Raw genomic sequence first — 19,431 nt, 5'->3', positions numbered from 1 at the left:
TAATAAAAATATTAAGGACTAGGCAACTGAGGTGGTACTGATACTCCAGTCCGTGTGATGGATTTCTTTCGAGTGGATGGGTTGCAGTTGGGGCTTTGTCTGCATTGTGGATGAGTACCAAAAATTCCTTGGCTTATCTTCATTTCTTGCCTTAAATGCTCAAATCTCGAATGCTGCAGCTGCATGGATCTTTACTGACTCTATTGTGACGTACTCAAAGATTTCTACATCGACGCCATGCTCGTGTTCACCACCTTTCTCCGACAATAATTTTGTATCATAGCGTGGAACTGACTCAATGCAAAGTTTATCATGCTCATGAGTCATGATCCCATTTTATGATGCTAAGCTGTGACCAATAGTTACCCATTGCTTGGTTCCAAAGTAGCAGGAGCAATTTGGAAGGAAGAGGGGAAAAAAACGAAATGGAAGCACCGTTACACTTGCCAAACGACGTGAATAATATATCTAGAAATATTTTACAAGAAATAAGCATTTAGATAGGCTCCCGAAACATCGTGCTGGTAATATTGCATCTTTATGTTTGAAATCGCTTGTAATCTACATGTTATATATATGTTCGTTTCATTGTATGTTTGTCTTACAAAAAATGACACTCCTAGTATCTCTAAAATCCAACTAATTTAGGAATAAAATTTATATGTTAAATAATTAGTTACTCAATTAGTCCAAGCAATCTACTACTCTCTTAAGCCAAAATAGTTGCAGCTTAATATGGAAAGCCAAGTATATTTACAAGGTCCTCTATGGTAGGTTAGATCGAAGACTCTTAAATGCTTAAATAAGTATTTTTATAGTGAGAGAAAGTACAATGATATTTTAAAAAAATACTCTGAAAATATATATATAATAGAGAATGAAGATATTCAAAATCCTTTACCTGGATAGGAGTTGGTTTTATGCATTATGTTCAAATCTATACCAAGGGTTTAAAGGTTGAGAAAATACCTCGGGTGTGAAGTCCCCACTTGAAAATTAGGTCTTGGGGTCCGGTAGCGCATTAGGCTCACGTATTGGGGTCTGGAAGCGCGTCAGGCCTTGATTCGGGCATGTCAGCGTGCTTGGGCCTGACACACACCTACCCAGCTGCGAACATGGGTCTAGTGCTTTGGCCAAGCCCAATGCGCCTATGTTTAGGTGTGTTTAGGGTTGGTGAGTGTCAGCCGAACACACTTGAAGGTTCAAGAAATTTATTTATACTCTTTAATTTTGATATTATTTTTTTAGTAAAAATACAGATAAAAATCTTGTTCCATCCCTTCCCTTGGTATGCATAGATGAATCTAGAGGGTGGTTAGGATGGCCCTAGCACTCTCAAAGTTTGGTACTTTTACAAAATTATCTTTAAACTTACAAAAAAAAATTAAATGTACCTCCAACAACAAAACTATATACTTTGGCCTTCTCAATTTTTAAATTCTCTATCCATTCCTATTGACAAAGGCAATTGAATCACATCACCTACGAGTATGTGTATTTGTAAATATAGAATACTTAATTGTTTGAAAATTAGTTTATGTATTATAATTTGTAAGTTACTCATAACTCATATTTATATATAACACGCATATACATCACGAGGAATCTCTGCCACTGAAATAAAAGAAACCGTTTCCCGATTTTTCGAGCCTCTACTAGTTCGACGTCTTAACAAACGCTTGTAGCCTCTCAATTTTCTTCTTAATGTCAATCAATGCTGGCTGATTATTGAAACCGAGTACTAATTATTTTTCACCTCTAACTTCGAATAAATTTCCAAGTACGAGTTGACAGTAAGACTGCTTGGTTAGTCCATTTCACGAATTAAACTCATAGCATTGTGCTGAAGGCATATCCTGCGTGACCCTGCCCTGTCCCATCGCTTTCATCCGAGCTGAAGGAGTAACTTGAACTATTTCCCAGTCAAATAGCCATGGACACATCCTCCGAAAATCGCAAACTAAGTGTGCATTTTTAGTCACGGTTTAAAAAATATACATCTGACTAAAACTATTATCAAATATATTTTTTTATGTAATATAAATGAAAAATAAGTTTTCATGAATGAAAAGTTAAATATTTTAATTTCTATAAAATTAAGGTTTTAAACGCAATTAGGCATGATACCCAATGCAAAATACAAAAGTTATTTGGTTAATCAAAAAGTTTTTTTTTATAGTTGAGCAAAAAATAAAAGCTATCACGATATCAAATATTTTTAAGTCATGATGTAATTAATATTTTCATGTGACAGCCATTGATTTGGCATTAATGCCCCTCGTTGTGCATACCTTTAGAATAAAGGGAGCCTTTAATTAATATTTTATTAACAAAACACTAAAAGTGGTGGTGTTTTTATTATGCATCACCTCACAAAGCATTATTTATTTCAATGGTGTTTTTTTAAAAAAAAAACCTATGTTTTATTTTTCAATTTCAATTTTATCATTCAATATTTAATTTTTTTGGATTGGGTTTTCATGATTTGTTTAGATTTCTTTTCTATGGGGTTATCTTAACCTCATGATCCGAGTCTCGGGTTAACCTAGTTAACCTTTTTTTTTCCTTTTTTGATTGACTTCTTTTTCAAATTTTATACTTCAATATTTTATTAATTAGAAATTATACTTCATGATTTGTTTTCGTTTGCTTTTTATGAGGTTATCTCTATCTCATGACATGAGTCATGGATTTGACGGGTTAATCCAAGTTGACTCAGGTAATTATTTTTAGTCTTTTTTTAAATTTTTTTAATTTTATCATTTGACATTAGATTGATTGAGAATTGTGCTTAATAATTTGTTTTGATTTGCTTTCTATGTGATTATCTTAGCCTCATGACCCGAGTCGTGGGTTTGGTAGATTAACCTGGGTTGATTCGAGATTGATTTTTTATTTTCTTTCTATGAAGTTATCATGTTCTCATGACACAAATCATGTGTTTAGCATGCATGTTAACCCAGGTTGAATCGGGTTTTTTTGTGTCTTTTTTTTTTAATTTTATTCTTCAATATTGGGATGATTGAAAATTGAATATCATAATTTGTTTTGATTTACTTTTTATAGGGTTATATCGGTCTCATGACTGGAGTCGGAGTTTTGCAAATAATCTTGGTTGACTCGAGTTGTTTTTTAGTTCTTTTTTTAATTGATTTTTTTTCAATTTTATCCTTCAACATTTGATTAATTAAGAATCAAGCTTCATAATTTGTTTTAATTTATTTTCTACGGGATTATAATGGTCTTATGACCATGATTGTAAATTTGACAGATTAACCTGAGTTGATCCAATATGTTTTCATATTAATATTTATAAAACAAAAATGTCATCTTAAATTTATTTTTGTCAAACTATATTTTTAGTGGTTATCTTTGTACCTACCAAATTGACCAAGTCATTAAGGATCAACCCCTACATGGTTTTGTTTTATTTTTATTTTTTGCTATAAAAAAATGTTAACAATGCTTAGACATATTTTTTTTACGTTAAAAAAAATGATTTTATCTATAGCACGCATAAAAAAATGATAATGATCTAGTAGCTCCCTAAAAGCAATTTGATATTGAGATTGTATGATTCCCACTGCCATGGAATTTAAGATTTTAAGAAATATTATCTTTTATTTGTTATAGAATCTTGATAATACAATTTTTTTTCTTAAAAAAATGACAGACCGTTTTGGTTAGGCATCCCAACCAGACTAATCTCTAGTCCTCTAAACAGACTTGTCACGGGTTAGGGACTCCATCCATAACACCATGAGCCTTATAACAACCACATTTTTAAGCTTAACCCACTTGACCTAAAAGAAAGCCTAGTGAGACACGTACCTCAAGACTAAATTGTGACCTTTAATAAATTTGATGCACATCGTACTCATTAACATTTACACATAAATTGTTAGTACGATGCCACTTTTTCTAGCTAATGGATATTTCCTACCAACATGTCAGCTCAAATGACATATACCAAGCACCAATAGCTCAACAAGGCACAACAACTAATGGTGAGCACCATCCTTTTCACCACTGAAAAAATAAGGCATAATAACTAATTACTCAACTTTTCAGGTTATCTATAAGAGAAAGCAATTATTCTTCATCATTTTTCACTCTTTATAAGGTAAGCTAATAACATGACCCTAGGTCTATAAATACCTCAGGTCACTAGGTTAAAACAGACTAAAGCAATTAAAAACCTCACATAAGTTCATTTTATCAATACAAAACTCCATTAAGAATAGAAAAAGGCAAACCACACAAGGCCACAAAGTCATGTTATATTTGTTTTACTCCTACTCCCCTCTCAACTTATTTTGTTTCTTTATTGCTCTACACACCATTCTCCTACGTTCTTCACGCCCCCCTGCCCCCCACTTTCTATAAATTATTTCCCCTCCCATATTTGTTGACTTAAACATCAGAGGGTCAATGATTTTAATAAGAAACTTGTTTTTGCAGGTGAGTGTAGAAGTCATCTTGTCAATCTACCAAACAATTATCAAGCTAAGTCACACCATCGACCTAAGAAATAGCTGTAAAAATCCTAATTCAATTAATGGTTTCACAATTTTATTAATAGCGTTATCTATGAAAAACTAAATAAAGGCTAGTTCATTCTTGTTTCACATTTCATCACCCAATAGTTTCTTTCCAAGGCTGACAACTTAGAAATTTCAGGATATGGGAGAGTAACTGACCTCCCAACCATATATACTTTAGCTCTTCTAGATCTCCATAAACTCTCCCATAAAATGAAGGTGTGAATGATGTTGTTTTAGCTAAACAACAATAGCTTCACACTTTTCCATTTTTTAATAAGAAATACGACACTTAGCTTTATTGCATGCACCACTGAATGCACAAAGGCAACTCTAGTTCCCTAAATGAATAGGGTAGAATGATGTGCAAGCTAATAGTTGTGAGAATACTCGTACTCTAACTTTTTGAATGAGTCTCTCTCATTAAGAAAAACACTCATTAGCGAGTCATAGCCACATAAGTGGTTATCGTTATCGATTTTTTTCGAATCTCACTCATGCACTATAAAAAAAGCTCTGATGCGAGACGAGATTAATAACTATACAAGCTTCTAAGAATGAACATTGCCCTTACTAGGTGAGAGATTTTTCACTTTACCAATAATTGATACACTCTTCTCTTCAAAGATTGTGCGTCCATTAAAACCAACCTAAACATTATAATGGACTTACAGACCTTAGGAAAAATATACAAAACATGCAAAGTATCCTAGATCTTGTGACATAAGATAATGATGTTATGTGTAAATTTCTCATAAAAGCATTTTTAACGGATTTACTTGAGTGTGGTACAATGACTTGGAGCTTGACTCTATCCTTAACTTTCATGATCTCTTCACCAAAAGCATCTCCTGCTTCAGCATAAGTATACTAGATAAAAAGAGCATCATTAAGCTTTTCACCAACACATAACAAGAAAATAAGAGTAAAAGAGCATATATCTAAAGATTTAATGAGGAAATGATTAATGTCAAGACTCTACTAGAACTCATTACCATTAAAGACCTAATCAATGGGGTCTACAACTATTCTTTATAGGAATGACTCTATAATTTCCTTGATTGAACTCTCCTCAAAGTGAAACATGAAATGAAAAACCATAGTTAAACGTCATTGATCTCCTAGTAGCTTTAGGGCATTCAATAGGAACACCAAAGGATCCATTTGTAATCATCTAACTTTTTATAAGCTCTTGACCACACCTCTGACAACCACACATCCTTAGGTATTGCTTGCCATTAAGAAAAAAAAAGTTCTAATGATATCCACCTTTTATGAAGAGTGGATTGCGTGAACACAAGGAACCCAATAAATTTTATTTCTTTCACCATAATAATGGTCATGATACTAAGAAATCTCATGCTTTAAAATAGAGATAGAAAGACTAATCGTCAAGGGTCACCTCTAACAATTTATAAGGAAAGAAATGCAACCAAAACAAAAGGAGGTTGATACATCCCTCGATGTATTGCCTAATATTAAATAGATTCCAATGATTTTATCTCCATTTGCATGAGAAAATATTTTGAAATTTAAATAAAACAATATTATCTCTCCAAGTAGTCTCCATATGTTTTTTCTCATGTCTCCAACAAAAATCTCCATGATAATCTCCATATCTTGAACTAAAGTTTGTATGTCTCTAATAAAATTTTCCGTGTCTGCATGAGAATCTCCATGTATCCAAACAAAATCTCCATGTCTCCAATAAAATTTGCATATTCATTATGGCATGTTAACAAAATCCACAATAAGGTAACATGACATGCATAAACTTTTCTTTCCATCAAACTTTTATGAGTAAATTTTTTCAAACATGAATGTTTAAAATATAAAAGGAGTGAATAATAATATAAAATTAAAAAAAAAACTAAAAACCATTATTTGGGCTAACCAAACAAGCTAGTCACTACCAGCTTGATTGGGTCAATCTTACCGAGTTGGTCACCTATAGTCTGCGAGGGCATCCCAATTGGATTGGTCTCTAGTCTCCTAAATGGGCTTGCCATGGGAAAAGAGACCTTGTCCACAACACCATAAGCCTTCCAAAAACCATTTTTTAGGCGAAACCCACTCAACCCAAGGGAAGCCCAGCAAGGCATGCACCTCAAGGCAAAATTGTGACCTCTAATAAATTTGGTATGGTGTCATACTGACTGACGCTTAAACATGAGTTATTAGTACGACACCATATTTTCTAGCCAATGAAAATTTCCTCCTACATGTCTTCTCAAATGGTACCTACCAAGCATCAACCTCTCTAGCAATAGCACAACAAGGCACCACAACCAATAGCAAGCATCAACATTTTCACTAATTACAAAACAAGACATAACAACCAATAACTCAACTTTTCAGGATACTTACCGGAGAAAACAATTATTTTTTATTATTATTTTACTCTCCACGAGGTAAACTAACATGATAAAAAGTCTATAAGTATTTTGAGACCAAAATAAAAATAGATGAAAGCATTCAAGAATTTCAACCAAATTCATTTCAACATTATAAAGCTCTATTAAAAACAATAAAGTAAATCACACAAGGTCACAAAGCCACGTTACATTTCCCTTGCCCCTGCTCCCCTCTTAACATAATTTTCTTTTTCTCCGGACACTATTCCCATGCATTCTTCACTCCCCCTCACTTTTAATATACTATTTCTCCATGATTTACGTATTGGAGGGAATGGGTTCTAACCCTATGATTGTTAATATGATGGTCACTAAAGGTTTATATAATCGTTAATTTCAGGATCCGTGAGATTAGTCGAAATATACACAAGATAACCCGAACACCCACGTTAATAAAAAAAATATTAGAGGGTGTGTACACAACCATGAAAAGTCATATCCAGTCTAAAGTCTTCACTACTTCTCAAATCTCAAATTCTAAAAAATATGAGAATTGTCATGTTTGCTGTATACGTGGCAATTTTCTGGTATGTATGAATTATAAAAAAGTCAATTTCCTCTCTTTCTAAGGAATATTATTTTGTGGTTCGAAAAAAAATCAATTAAAGGTTTACCTAACTAAAATACAGTAAGCGCTAACATAGAAGTTGATTAAAGGATTAAAGGCCTAGAAGTTGCTTAACTATTGTGGTAACCAAGCAGGAGGGTAATAGTATGTGGCAGCTTTTTCTTTATAAATACAGAGCAAGGGAGGCCTCTGTTCTTCACTGCGGCTCGTAGGTTGGTTAGTTGGCTGATCTGGGTGGTTTTATTTTGGGCAGACCAAAATGGCTTGCGCTAATTTCTCTTTCACATTTCTAGTCCTCTGCTCTTGTTTTGCTACTTCTTTTATTGCATGCCATGGCTTTCCCGTCCATCACAACAACCCATTCCACCACCGCCGCCACCCTCGCTTTGCCAGTCATAACTACAGAGATGCCCTGACCAAATCAATCCTCTTTTTCGAAGGCCAAAGGTCTGGTAAGCTCCCTTCTAGCCAGAGGATGACATGGAGGAGAGACTCGGGTCTAACAGATGGCTCAACCATGCATGTATGTGTACACAGATGACTCCTTTTCTCTTCAGCTTTCTTTTTTCTTGTTCACATTTCTTTGAGGCTCACTCATCTTTGGTGTTGAAATGACAATGCAGGTGGATTTGGTGGGAGGTTATTATGATGCAGGAGACAATGTGAAGTTTGGATTCCCTATGGCTTTCACTACAACCATGCTTTCATGGAGTGTTTTAGAGTTCGGGGGGTTGATGAAAGGTGAGCTGCAGAACGCTAGAGAAGCCATTCGTTGGGCAACTGATTACCTCCTCAAAGCTACAGCCCATACAGACACCATCTATGTTCAGGTTTGCAGTCTTGAATCTCTCTGCATTCTTCAGTTTTATACACATTGTTTGGAGACACCATAAATAGGCATGTGCGCACTTGATTTGGGAAATATGGCTGAAGGAATCAAAATGATGACGTTTGGGGTTTTATTTTCAGGTAGGTAACGCTAATAAGGACCATGCTTGTTGGGAGAGACCAGAAGATATGGATACTCCAAGGAGTGTTTTCAAGGTTGACAAGCATTCCCCTGGTTCTGATGTTGCTGCTGAAACTGCTGCTGCTCTTGCAGCTGCGTCTTTGGTGTTTAGAAGATGTGACCCCACTTATGCCAAGCTTTTGGTCAGGAGAGCTATCAGGGTAAATATGTCTACTTAGTGCTCATCAGTAAAAATTTCAGTCAAAAAATTTGATGTTCACAAAATGCGAGTACAATTTGTTCCTTGTCTAGGTGTTCCAATTTGCTGATAAGTACAGAGGAGCCTACAGCAATGGACTGAAGAGATTTGTTTGCCCTTTCTATTGCTCCTATTCTGGATATGAGGTGAAGCTTGTGCCTTTGAGTCCTGCATTACAAGTTTTGATTTTTTTAAAGAGCTGTTCTTAATACTTAATCTCCTCCTGGGTGTCTAAAAAATGGCAGGATGAGCTGCTGTGGGGTGCTGCTTGGCTGCATAAGGCGACCAAGAATCCAACTTATCTCAATTACATTCAAGTTAACGGACAGAATCTTGGAGCTGCACAGTTTGACAATACCTTTGGTTGGGATAACAAGCATGTTGGTGCAAGGATTCTTCTTTCCAAGGTTCCCATTCTCACTTGTAGTTCTTAATTTGTTTGTCAAATCTTTATGGTGATTTATCAATTGAAATCATTAATATTGTCCTTGAGTCTCAGGCATTTCTTGTTCAAAAACTGCAATCCCTCCATGACTACAAAGGACATGCAGATAATTTCATCTGTTCTCTCATACCAGGGGCCCCTTTCTCTTCAGCCCAATATACACCAGGTCAGGTCCCCACAGTGCTGTCTCTGATTTCCAATTCCCCAAATGTGGTGCCGCCTTCTTCCTAAACCGCTAGTATTACTTTTTTTTCTTGATCACCAGGCGGGCTGCTGTTCAAAATGAGTGATAGCAACATGCAATACGTCACCTCAACTTCATTCTTGCTCTTAACCTATGCCAAGTACTTGACCTCTGCTCGCACGGTTGTAAACTGTGGTGGAACCGTTGTCACTCCAAAGAGGCTACGAACCATTGCCAAGAAACAGGTACATCAAATGGGTCACAGGCACCATAAAAGCATCCTCGAGGCCATATTGATCTCTTATATTAAGGCACTTATTTATTCTGCTATATGGGATTTTTTGTAACTCAACAAATTTTGTCATCAGGTGGACTATCTACTTGGAGACAACCCATTGAAAATGTCCTACATGGTGGGGTATGGTCCAAGGTATCCACAAAGGATTCACCACAGGGGCTCATCTCTACCGTCAATCGCTACACACCCAGGAAAGATCCAATGCACCTCAGGCTTTAGTGTGATGAATTCTCAATCCCCAAACCCCAACGTTCTTGTGGGTGCGATAGTTGGAGGGCCAGACGAACATGACAGGTTCCCAGATGAAAGATCAGACTATGAGCAATCTGAACCAGCTACTTACATTAACGCACCCCTGGTAGGAGCATTGGCTTATCTCGCGCACTCTTCCGGCCAGCTCGAAGTCCTAGCAGCATCTCCAATTTGTTAGATTTAGATTTAGGTGTCTGTGTCTCTCGTTTTTTAGTGGCTTTGTTTTTATGTGTCCTAAAATACTTATCTGGATGTCAACGTGGTTAAAGGGGGTCAAGAGACCTAAGGCTCGAGCCCCAAATCTTCAAGCACATTGGTCATCAAGCATACATGGCCCTAATAGGATAGCTGTTGGGCTTGTTTTTTAGTATGGTAGTCCGTTTTGGAACTTGTGTTATGTCCACTAGGGTTTAACTTGCAAGAACTTTGCTTCTATAATCTCCCACTCCTGGACTTTTTTGTCGAGAGTTGAGCGAAACTAAAGTGGGACTAAAGTGAGGAATAATTATCAAACTAGCTGCTAAAGGAGTTGGGGTTTAGATTATATAAATTGATTTGAATTAACTTGAAAAAATTAAAAAAAATTAAATTTTTAATATTTTATATAAAAAAAAATTAAGAAATATCTATGTAAATATATGCTATATATATAACTAACGAAGTTTAAAAGATTATTTCAAAATATTATTTTATGAAAAGATATTATTTTTTTTTTTTGAAGTTGAAGTATTTAAACCAAAAATAATTTTTATTTAACATTGAAAAAATAATTTTTTTCTTGTAAACATAAAGTATATATATTACTAGATTTCAAAACACACATTAAAGAAATAAAATATTTTAGTGCATTAAAAAAAAAAAAGTTGATAAACAATTAAAAAAAAATCTTCAACTAAAAAAAATACATTAAAAAAACAGATTTTTATCATGATTTGCCAAATTTTTATTTAATCTAATTTTTTACCTTATCTAAACCAGTCTGGTCACTAGATTTCAGGTCAATCTGTTATGTCGGTCTGAATTTCATTAGAGGTGGGCCACTAATAGACAGAATTAAAAATGTTAGGAGATGGGATGTCTTGTCCTTGAAACCAAAACTACCAAGCAAAAAAGTAGGGGATGAAAACAAAAGAAATTAACAGTATCAGATCAGTGGATAATGTACCATACGAATATCTTTTCCGTCGAGGGAGTTAACGAGTAATTGACCGTTGAAAGGAAACGAGGGAAGGAAAGGAGATAAAGAGAGAAATTTCGCAGGAACACGTGATACTGTTTGGGGGTAGTGGTTCTTGCGGTCAAAAAGATCTGTTCGAGTTGCAGACTTGTCAGATGGTATCAGGAGAACCCATGCTATTTTTTTCCTATGCAATGATAGACCCATGGCCTTGGGGGCAGTGCTTCATCTGGTTATACAATGCAGGACAGAATATCACCGTCTGTGCGGGAGAAGGGAATTAAATGGATAAATCGGTTGCAGACAATGCATGTAAAATCTAAATAAAAGATGAAATCATACATAAACAAAAAGCTTGAGTTAAATAACGTAATTTTGGATGTCGTGGCTGTGAATTGTGATGTTTAATAGATGTTGTTTATCACGGCTTCTGGGATATTTATTTAAATTCATAATTAATTTTACTCATTAAAAAATATCATAAAATTATCAAAATCAGAGCTCCGAAAAGCAAGAAATTCTAAAGACTTCATGGTTTGATTAACGATTTAATTACTACTAATTTAAAAAAAAATAACCTCTCTAATAACTTGTGACTTTTTTAAATAACAATTATTATTGTGATATATAAATCAATAAATCAATTCAACCAAATGATTTGGTTGACCACCTGAGCCCGATATTATTTTACCATATCTTTATCTAAGATATTTTAGCTAAAATTTTAAAAAATACAATGCTAGTTTTAAAAAATATCCGAATTAAAGAAGCCAAAACCCATTTTTCCACTCTCCAAGGGCGTTCAAAATAATAGATGTTTTACTTATTTGAGACTTGCAAGGATGGCCACACAAACAAACAGACACTGAACCGTGAATTCTCAATGATTCTTGTATAATGGCAACAAAAGCATAGAATATGCTACATAGGAAGAACAACCAACCATACAGCAAACTGCTCACCTGATCCCTCTCATAGACTCATTCCAGCTGAATTATCATCGAGGCCTACAACTAGGAAAGGCCAAGACCTTGAAGAACCTAATGGCTTTGCATGCACAAGGCTTGGCTGCCTTTACATCCAAAAGTGAAAGCTACTGGAAACATGAATCCATCAACAAATATGACACCACTAATTACGGAACAAGAGAATTTCTTCTTGCTTGTGTAGCGCAAATAAAATAAAAGAAAAATCAATATTTCAGTTGGTTCAGAGAAGACAGAACACATACCCTCCAAGGAGATTAACTGACTTGCTCAAAGATTGATTAACATGTCAATCCTGTTCGTTGTCCACTTAACGAGTAACAACAGATAAAAAGTACAAATATTGGGCCTTTATACCGACCAATTGGTGGCACGCGGTAGAGGAGCCATCGTGTGCCATTCTCTCTTTATTACGTTTTATTTTTGAGCGAACCAGGTGATCTAGCAGTGCCTACTTGGAGGAAGTTCGTGCTGGAAAGCATACCTACTAGCGCTGGCCAAAGTGTAACTCTCGGGGAGTCAATTTATTTATTCACAACAGCTTGGATACACAGCCTTCCTTGAAACATTAACCAGCATAAGATAGCTGCAAAGATCATTGTACGCAACAGAACTTTCTACATGCCACCCGCATGAATTTATTTATGTAAAATCATTATAACCGTGTGATAGTGCTGTGTCTGATTCATGGGGGCGTCTCGGTTCCTTGGGAAGCAATAGCTAATGCCAGTCCTCGATTGACAAAGGTACAGTTTTCACCTGGAGATAAAAGGAGCATGAACATGATATTCCAAATGTTTGAGGTTGCACTTGGACAGAACATAGAACTAACAATTCCAGAATTCTACATTTAGCAATCAGAAATAACAGAACTTACAACAGAACATCTGGTTAGAACTTTGGAAACGAATAGACATTAATGTGGAATTAAAATGAATTCCGAGAAACTATCCAAGATTGCATTTGAAGAGCCAAGAGCACAGTTATGAGACCATGTTTCTTCTGAAATGGTCAGGGTAAAACTAGCTAGATTGCCAATTACGCTATCTTAATAATTATTTAGAAAAGGGTCAAGCACTCACCAAATCACGGAACTTGAGAATGTAGAACATCTCGAGATATCTTCGGGTCTCACGCCTCTCAAGTTTGGAAACATACTTCCAAAAACCATATACCCCAGCCAATGTCATCAGCCTTTCAGAGTAAATCTTCCATGTATATCTACAGTATCAGAAGATCTAAATGAGCCTCAGAAAGCATAATCTAATGGTGCCAAATACAGATTGAGATACCAACCTTTCATAAATCCGTTGAAGCCCAGCATCAGATATTTTTTTCCAGTAGCTGGGGTCGTCCTTGCATTTTTCAAAGAAATCTGCCATAAATTCAGCAGCCTGATCAGGATAATACGGATCCATATGGAATCCTGATACACCATGCTCAATAATCTCTGCCGGACCACCATGGCAAGTGGCAAATGTTGGAAGGCCGCAAGTCATGGCCTCCACAACAGTGAGTCCAAAGGCTTCGTAAAAAGCAGGCTGCAATAGACACAGAAGGAGGAGAGGGTTGGGAAGTCAATTATGATTCCTGAGAAAATCTTTAACACGATGAGAGACCACAGTAGTAGCACTTTATACCTGCACGAAGGCTCCTTTGGTGTCTGCTATGTAGCGATAAAGCTCTCCATTGCGTGCTCGATTTGTTTGGGCTGTTAACCATCGAAATTGTCCATCCAACTTGTATTTCTTCATAAGTTCATGCATCTTCTCTATCTCCAGAATTTCTTCCCTGTCATTGGACTTCTTAACATCAATGTAACCAGCCACCACGACAAGGTTCACCAGCTCCCTCAGTCTGGCATTCTTACCATAGCACTCTACCAATCCTGATATGTTCTTGACCCGGTCCAGCCTTGCCATGGAAAAAATTATGGGCTTTGACTTATCGGTCAGTGTACCACTGCATCAATATAAATGAACAATCAGATTTCATAAACAAGCCTAAGCCTGATCTTCATATTCTAAATTTCCAATTATATAATTGAATATTGTTCTTGAAGAGTAACACAGGAATATACTCACATCCAGTCGTCAGTCTGCTCAGAATCATATAACATCTTTTCTATTGAACCATGTAGGGTTGTAAGTCTTTTCTGCTTGTCAGAGTATGGGAAGTAAATGTCCATATCGGCCCCAGGCGAGACGATATTGAACTTTGTATCAAATACATTAATGCCATGAACAACCCGATATAGCCCTGGAAGAGTGAAAGCAGTGTGGCTCTCATACTGACCAACAGTAGTCTTCCTGAATGAACAAACAAGCATACAACAAGTGAAGCGATTGTTTGACAAGAATCACTTAAACATCTACGCGAAATGACAAAGTTGTAAGATCAATTTCAGCAAGTGTAATTTCCAAAATAAACTAATTCAAGTGACAGCATATATTCTAATGTAATATCATGTTAAATTTGGACAATTGAAGACCCAGCTGAACATCAAGCACAAAGAAACAGAGTAAAACACAAAATTCATATCTACATGAGGACAATCTCATGGATGTTATCTACAAAATACAACACCTCTGAAAACTTTCCTGAAATAAACTTAATCTACCATTTTTTTCTGCCAGTTTTGTACAACAGTTAACAGGAGCACTGCAAGATCCTTCACGTTTTAAGTTTTGAAAGCAAGAATTTGAACACTAAAAAACGAGTTCTTGTAAAAAAGTGGATAATAAATCCATAATCATCATATCTGATTGCATAAGCAATTATAAGCCAACACATGAAAGTTAGTGGATTAAAGGGTAACACTTACGTTCCTGCAATCTCTTGATACGTACTTGTGATGATAAAATCAGCATTGTTCATGGCTAATACATCAGCAGTGAATTGACATGAGAAGTGGTATTTATCATCAAATTTTTTCCAATAAATATCTGAATCAGGATACTTTGTTTTCTCCAAGGCATGGGCAATAGTGCACTGCAAATTTCAAAACTTAAAAAATGTAAACACTCCTTTCGGTAAATGATCCGTGGGACTGTAATTCATATTTAAAGATACCAGTCATAGCAAACCTGTGTGACACCCATCTTGTAAGCCAATAAAGACGCAACGAGGTTCCCATCACTGTAGTTGCCTATAATAAAATCAGGAATGCCCTGTAACTCAGCTACAATTTCACTGGCTGCATCCTGATTATAATGGTATAACCAAAAAGAATTGAGAGAGCCACAAAAATGAATAAATGAAAAAAAATTTAAAACTTTATGCTTAAGCTACATGTACATTAAGGAGAAAGGAGGTGATGATGGTAAAAGGAAGAGGCAGTAAATTGACAGCTGCATCAGTGCAAATGGTAATACAAAAATAGAGCATAAGATGTAGTCTAATGAAAATGGAAAATTGTCAAATGACTGCAGATATGTTTAACTGATGATAAAAGTGAAAATCTTGACACATGATACTCATTAATTATATGGATACCATGAAACTATGAGCATGTCAAAAAATTTGATTACAGTGTTATCAAGATTTGATAATAATAAAAACAAAAATAAGAACTATGAATGGTACTTGCACTTTATAATGATATAGGATAACCATGTTCTACCTCAGCAAATGTCTCCAAATATGGCCACACATCAAACCTTGAGATCCATTTACGGAGAATCCCATGCTCTGATCTAAATGGTACTCGCAGAATGTGAGTGTGTTCCGTTCCACTGACTCTTTCCAGCCTCTGGTTGCAGCTAGTCCCTTTTGAATCAGGAATTAACCTGGTAACCTTCAAGAATCGATGGAAAATGTATTACAGAAAGAGGGACAATCAACAGCTATCAAAGTGATAAAGTTGAAGTAATGGACCCAAGACAAGCATAAATGCACTTACAATTAGAATCTTAGGCTTAAAGTCCAATCCCTGCTGCTGTATTCTAAGGAGCATTTCATTCTCCAGAGCACGAACTTGGTCCAGGATATACACAATCTAGAAGTACATTAGGAACCAACTGTCTTAATAAAGGAAATAACCATGCAGCATAAATAAGTATTTGTTCTGCACGCTGCAGAGATGTAAAAAAGAAAACATTGAAGGTTGAAAGAAAGCCATACATACCTGCCCACCAGTGTCAGGCAAACCTAAAACATTTGCTTGCCCAAAGTATCCATGTGGAGACAAAATAACAACATTGAACACCATTGGTACTCTCCCAAGGAATGTCTCTAAAGTTGAGGGATCAGGAGCTTGGAGTATGTCCAAGAGAAGATGCATCATCTCCAGTACCCGAGCTGCAGTATCCCCCCACCCTCTCTCAAAACCCATTCCCTGAAAGCTGAATCAGAGTGAAACAAGAAAAGAAAATCTTTAGGCACGTAGAAAGAGTGTTCAACAAATTAATTTCACTGTTAACATACTCCAACGAGTTAAAGATACAAGATCCTTACGTATATTCAAACTCAGTGTACAGTGTTTCAGAAGGAAGCTTCGAAATATACTCTTCTGCCTTAAGAAGAGCAGACTGAAGTCGGGATACACTTTTTATCCGATCGTTCAACATTAAGGCCTGCAAATAATCCTTAATTCAATCATTTAGCTCCACTGAAACCCCATACTAAGTACTATTCCCATCATCCTTCTTCCACATGTTTCAAACCCAAGCCATGTGAATACCATCATAATAAATTCTGAATGTGCAATAACAATCAACAATAACACAGAGGATAAATGCCTAAATCTGGAAGTTATAGGCACTCTTAAAGGAGGCCCTTCCACGACATACTTACATGCCCTTTGTATTTGTGGACTCGGAGGAAATCAAGTAAAGGTTCCAAAGTGTCTTTATTACGAAACATATTTGAAGAAAGATGTCGGTTGAGGTACTGAACACCGTTGCCAATTGATGATGACCGGGTGGGACGAGGAAAAGCGGCATTGAAGGGCTCAAAATCAAGCTCAAGCACATAAGGGTCATTAGATCTATTCAAAAAAATAACAAAGAGGTCGTTAATCAATGGCCCAAAGAAAAGTAATGAAAAAAAAAACCAAAAACATAAACAATCATGCACATAAATAACCCAAAGATTTTTAGTAAGAAAGTGACCACAAAAAAATAATAAATAAACAAAACAGAGTCATGGATACATGAGATGTTCTGTAGCGAAATGATAAAAAGTAAACCAATAATTTCACCATAAAAGGAAAAGAAAGAGTGCGAAGATGCTTACGGGCCATCAACAAGTTCTTCTTTGAAACGAAGATATTGTGAAACAGTCAATTCCTCCACATTCAGTTGGGAGACATCAACACGTACATATTCCCAAACTCCAGGTCTCGGACGAATTGATACGGCCACAAAAGGAGGCAGAACTATGGCTTCCTATACATATCACCATCAATACTTTTTTTTTTTTCAAAAAAGAAGAACATAATAAAAAGAAAAATTATAATCCCAAGCAATAATTTGTTGCAAGCTTTGTAAAATTCACAAACAAAAAAAAATCCCAAAGCAACTAACTAAGAACAAGCATAAATTATAACAATCAGTAACTAAATAAAAAGAAAATGGACTGACTTGCGCAGCTTTGAGGACTTCACTAAATGGACCATCTTTGAGACTCAGCCTTGCTGCATCATCGCACACGATATTGTCCAGTTCATCTATCAGATTATTCGGATGCAGAATTCCTTTTCCCTGCTCCACATACCTTCCTTCCACAATTCCAATAAAAAAGTTACTACTTCCTGTAAAACAAGAGACAGAGAGAGAGAGAGAGAGAGAGAGAGAAATGATGGTAGAAACCTGGAGAGGAGAGAGACAAGCACGTTACGGTGAGCGGAGAGAGTGTCCTGCACGCGCTCCCTCATGCTGGGAATTCTTTCAAGTTTAGGGTTTGCCATGATCGATCAAAGAAGAAGCTGTATGGTCTAGTATGGTCTGGGTGATCAGGAATTAAAAAACTGGTTGTAGATTGGAGAAGAGAGAGAGAGAGAGAGAGTGTGTGTGTGTGTGTGTGTGTGTTTACTTACTTTGGATGAGGAAGAGGAGGGCAATTTATAGTAAATAGCTGAGAAGGAGAAAATGAGAATTGCGTGTTTGATTTTTGAACGATCGCTATTGGGAAACTGTCACTGTTAGATGCTCAAAACAAGGGACGAGGGTACTGACTACTGAGTCCTCGGCGCTGGCGGTTTTCCTTTTTTTAAAAAAAAAAAATTGGCATCTGAATTAGGAGCTGTTTGGAAAGTTATATTGTTTGTTTTTTAAATTATTTTTTTTATTAAAATAATTTTTTTATTATTTTTTTAAATTTTATTTTTGATATAAAAACATTAAAAAAATTCAAAAACATTAAAACAAAAAATTAAAACAAAAACAAATCAAATTTTGGCAAAACTGCCGGTGAAACCCACCAAACACGCCTTACTCCACCAAATATCCCGCCACTTGTGTGTATTATCCAGTTAATGTGTTTTTTTGTAATTTGATAATGATTTGAGATGTTCTTGGAATGCTATAATTGGATTGGTACGTTTTACTTTGATTTTTTATAGTTTGTATATCATTCATTTAAAAAATTATGAGTTTGATCACATTCAAAATAAAATCTAAATGTGTTATGGAATAAAAAAATAAATATAAAATAATTAAAATATTTTTTTATAATAACAAAGTTAAAGATATAAAAATAAATTTCATTAACACAATTTTTAAATAAACTTTTTATATTTTTAAATTATAAAAATTAAAAGTATATATTCATCATCCAAAACATTAATTCTCTTATGAATATTTATCGTGTTCTAGGATGCAAAATACTATTCATTATAATAATATCAAGATTTTTTTATCTCTTGATATTTTAAATTTTTATCTTAGTTTTGGGATAGAATGATCTTTTTACCATGATATAAATATCTTTTTTAATATTAATTTTTTATGTTTTTTATAGGTTTATTTAATGTTGTTGGTTTTCTTTTGTAAATATTTAAATTATCAATTTAACCAATGAATTAAGAATTAATATATATCTTTTTTTAGTTTAACGTGGATGTCCGGACCAATTTACGCGCACCTCGACTAATCCCACAGGCCATGAAGTTAACGACCATGTAAGTCTTCAGTTACCATTATATGAGCAACCACAGGGCTCAAACCTGAGACCACAGAGGGAGCAAACCTCTTGATTCCAAGTTCGTACCACTGAGCCACCGCCTAGATAGTTAAATTAATATTTTTTTAATTTACCACTTTCTTTACATTAAAAAAAATTGTGTGGTCCGTGACAATGTACGAGGAACATATCTAGTTTGTTCTAAATAACTTCATGGTTTTTATCCCAATACAATA

The 19,431-nt window shown here is 35.4% G+C and overlaps 2 protein-coding genes across 3 annotated transcripts; one reads left to right on the top strand and one right to left on the bottom strand.

The window, feature by feature from the left end:
• The first annotated feature begins 7,627 nt into the window (after positions 1-7,627).
• LOC7478849 (endoglucanase 17) lies at positions 7,628-10,348 on the top strand. Its single transcript, XM_002301451.3, has 8 exons — positions 7,628-8,046; positions 8,147-8,353; positions 8,493-8,693; positions 8,785-8,877; positions 8,977-9,138; positions 9,231-9,342; positions 9,442-9,605; positions 9,729-10,348. Exons 1-8 carry the CDS (start codon positions 7,783-7,785, stop codon positions 10,086-10,088), a joined length of 1,563 nt encoding a protein of 520 aa, XP_002301487.1. The 5' UTR covers positions 7,628-7,782; the 3' UTR covers positions 10,089-10,348.
• Positions 10,349-11,953: 1,605 nt separating this feature from the next.
• Positions 11,954-18,229, bottom strand: LOC7478850 (sucrose synthase 2). Of its 2 annotated transcripts, none has more exons than XM_002302691.4 (15): positions 17,884-18,229; positions 17,656-17,788; positions 17,309-17,460; positions 16,868-17,060; positions 16,529-16,647; positions 16,200-16,416; positions 15,975-16,070; positions 15,696-15,869; positions 15,160-15,276; positions 14,898-15,064; positions 14,158-14,382; positions 13,714-14,035; positions 13,370-13,614; positions 13,156-13,294; positions 11,954-12,832 (listed from the first exon to the last, which is right to left on the bottom strand). In XM_002302691.4, exons 1-15 carry the CDS (start codon positions 17,979-17,981, stop codon positions 12,794-12,796), a joined length of 2,436 nt encoding a protein of 811 aa, XP_002302727.2. In that variant the 5' UTR covers positions 17,982-18,229; the 3' UTR covers positions 11,954-12,793. The 2 variants fall into 2 exon arrangements, with proteins under 2 accessions (XP_002302727.2, XP_052306235.1); XM_052450275.1 differs by having other exon boundaries at positions 12,759-12,832; positions 13,152-13,294; positions 17,884-18,108.
• Positions 18,230-19,431: the final 1,202 nt, after the last annotated feature.

This window comes from Populus trichocarpa, chromosome 2, assembly GCF_000002775.5.
Source record: "Populus trichocarpa isolate Nisqually-1 chromosome 2, P.trichocarpa_v4.1, whole genome shotgun sequence".
NCBI classification, from domain to species: Eukaryota; Viridiplantae; Streptophyta; class Magnoliopsida; order Malpighiales; family Salicaceae; genus Populus; species Populus trichocarpa.
This window is presented reverse-complemented; position numbering and strand designations above follow the sequence as displayed.

Coding starts and splice junctions, on each gene's coding strand:
- LOC7478849 (XM_002301451.3), top strand. CDS start 7,783: ATGGCTTGCGCTAATTTCTCTTTCACATTTCTAGTCCTCTGCTCTTGT. Junction 8,354..8,492: donor CAGACACCATCTATGTTCAG/GTTTGCAGTCTT, acceptor TTTTATTTTCAG/GTAGGTAACGCTAATAAGGA. Junction 9,606..9,728: donor GAACCATTGCCAAGAAACAG/GTACATCAAATG, acceptor TTTTGTCATCAG/GTGGACTATCTACTTGGAGA.
- LOC7478850 (XM_052450275.1), bottom strand. CDS start 17,981: ATGGCAAACCCTAAACTTGAAAGAATTCCCAGCATGAGGGAGCGCGTG. Junction 16,648..16,867: donor TCCACAAATACAAAGGGCAT/GTAAGTATGTCG, acceptor GATTATTTGCAG/GCCTTAATGTTGAACGATCG. Junction 15,870..15,974: donor TTAAGCCTAAGATTCTAATT/GTAAGTGCATTT, acceptor CGATTCTTGAAG/GTTACCAGGTTAATTCCTGA.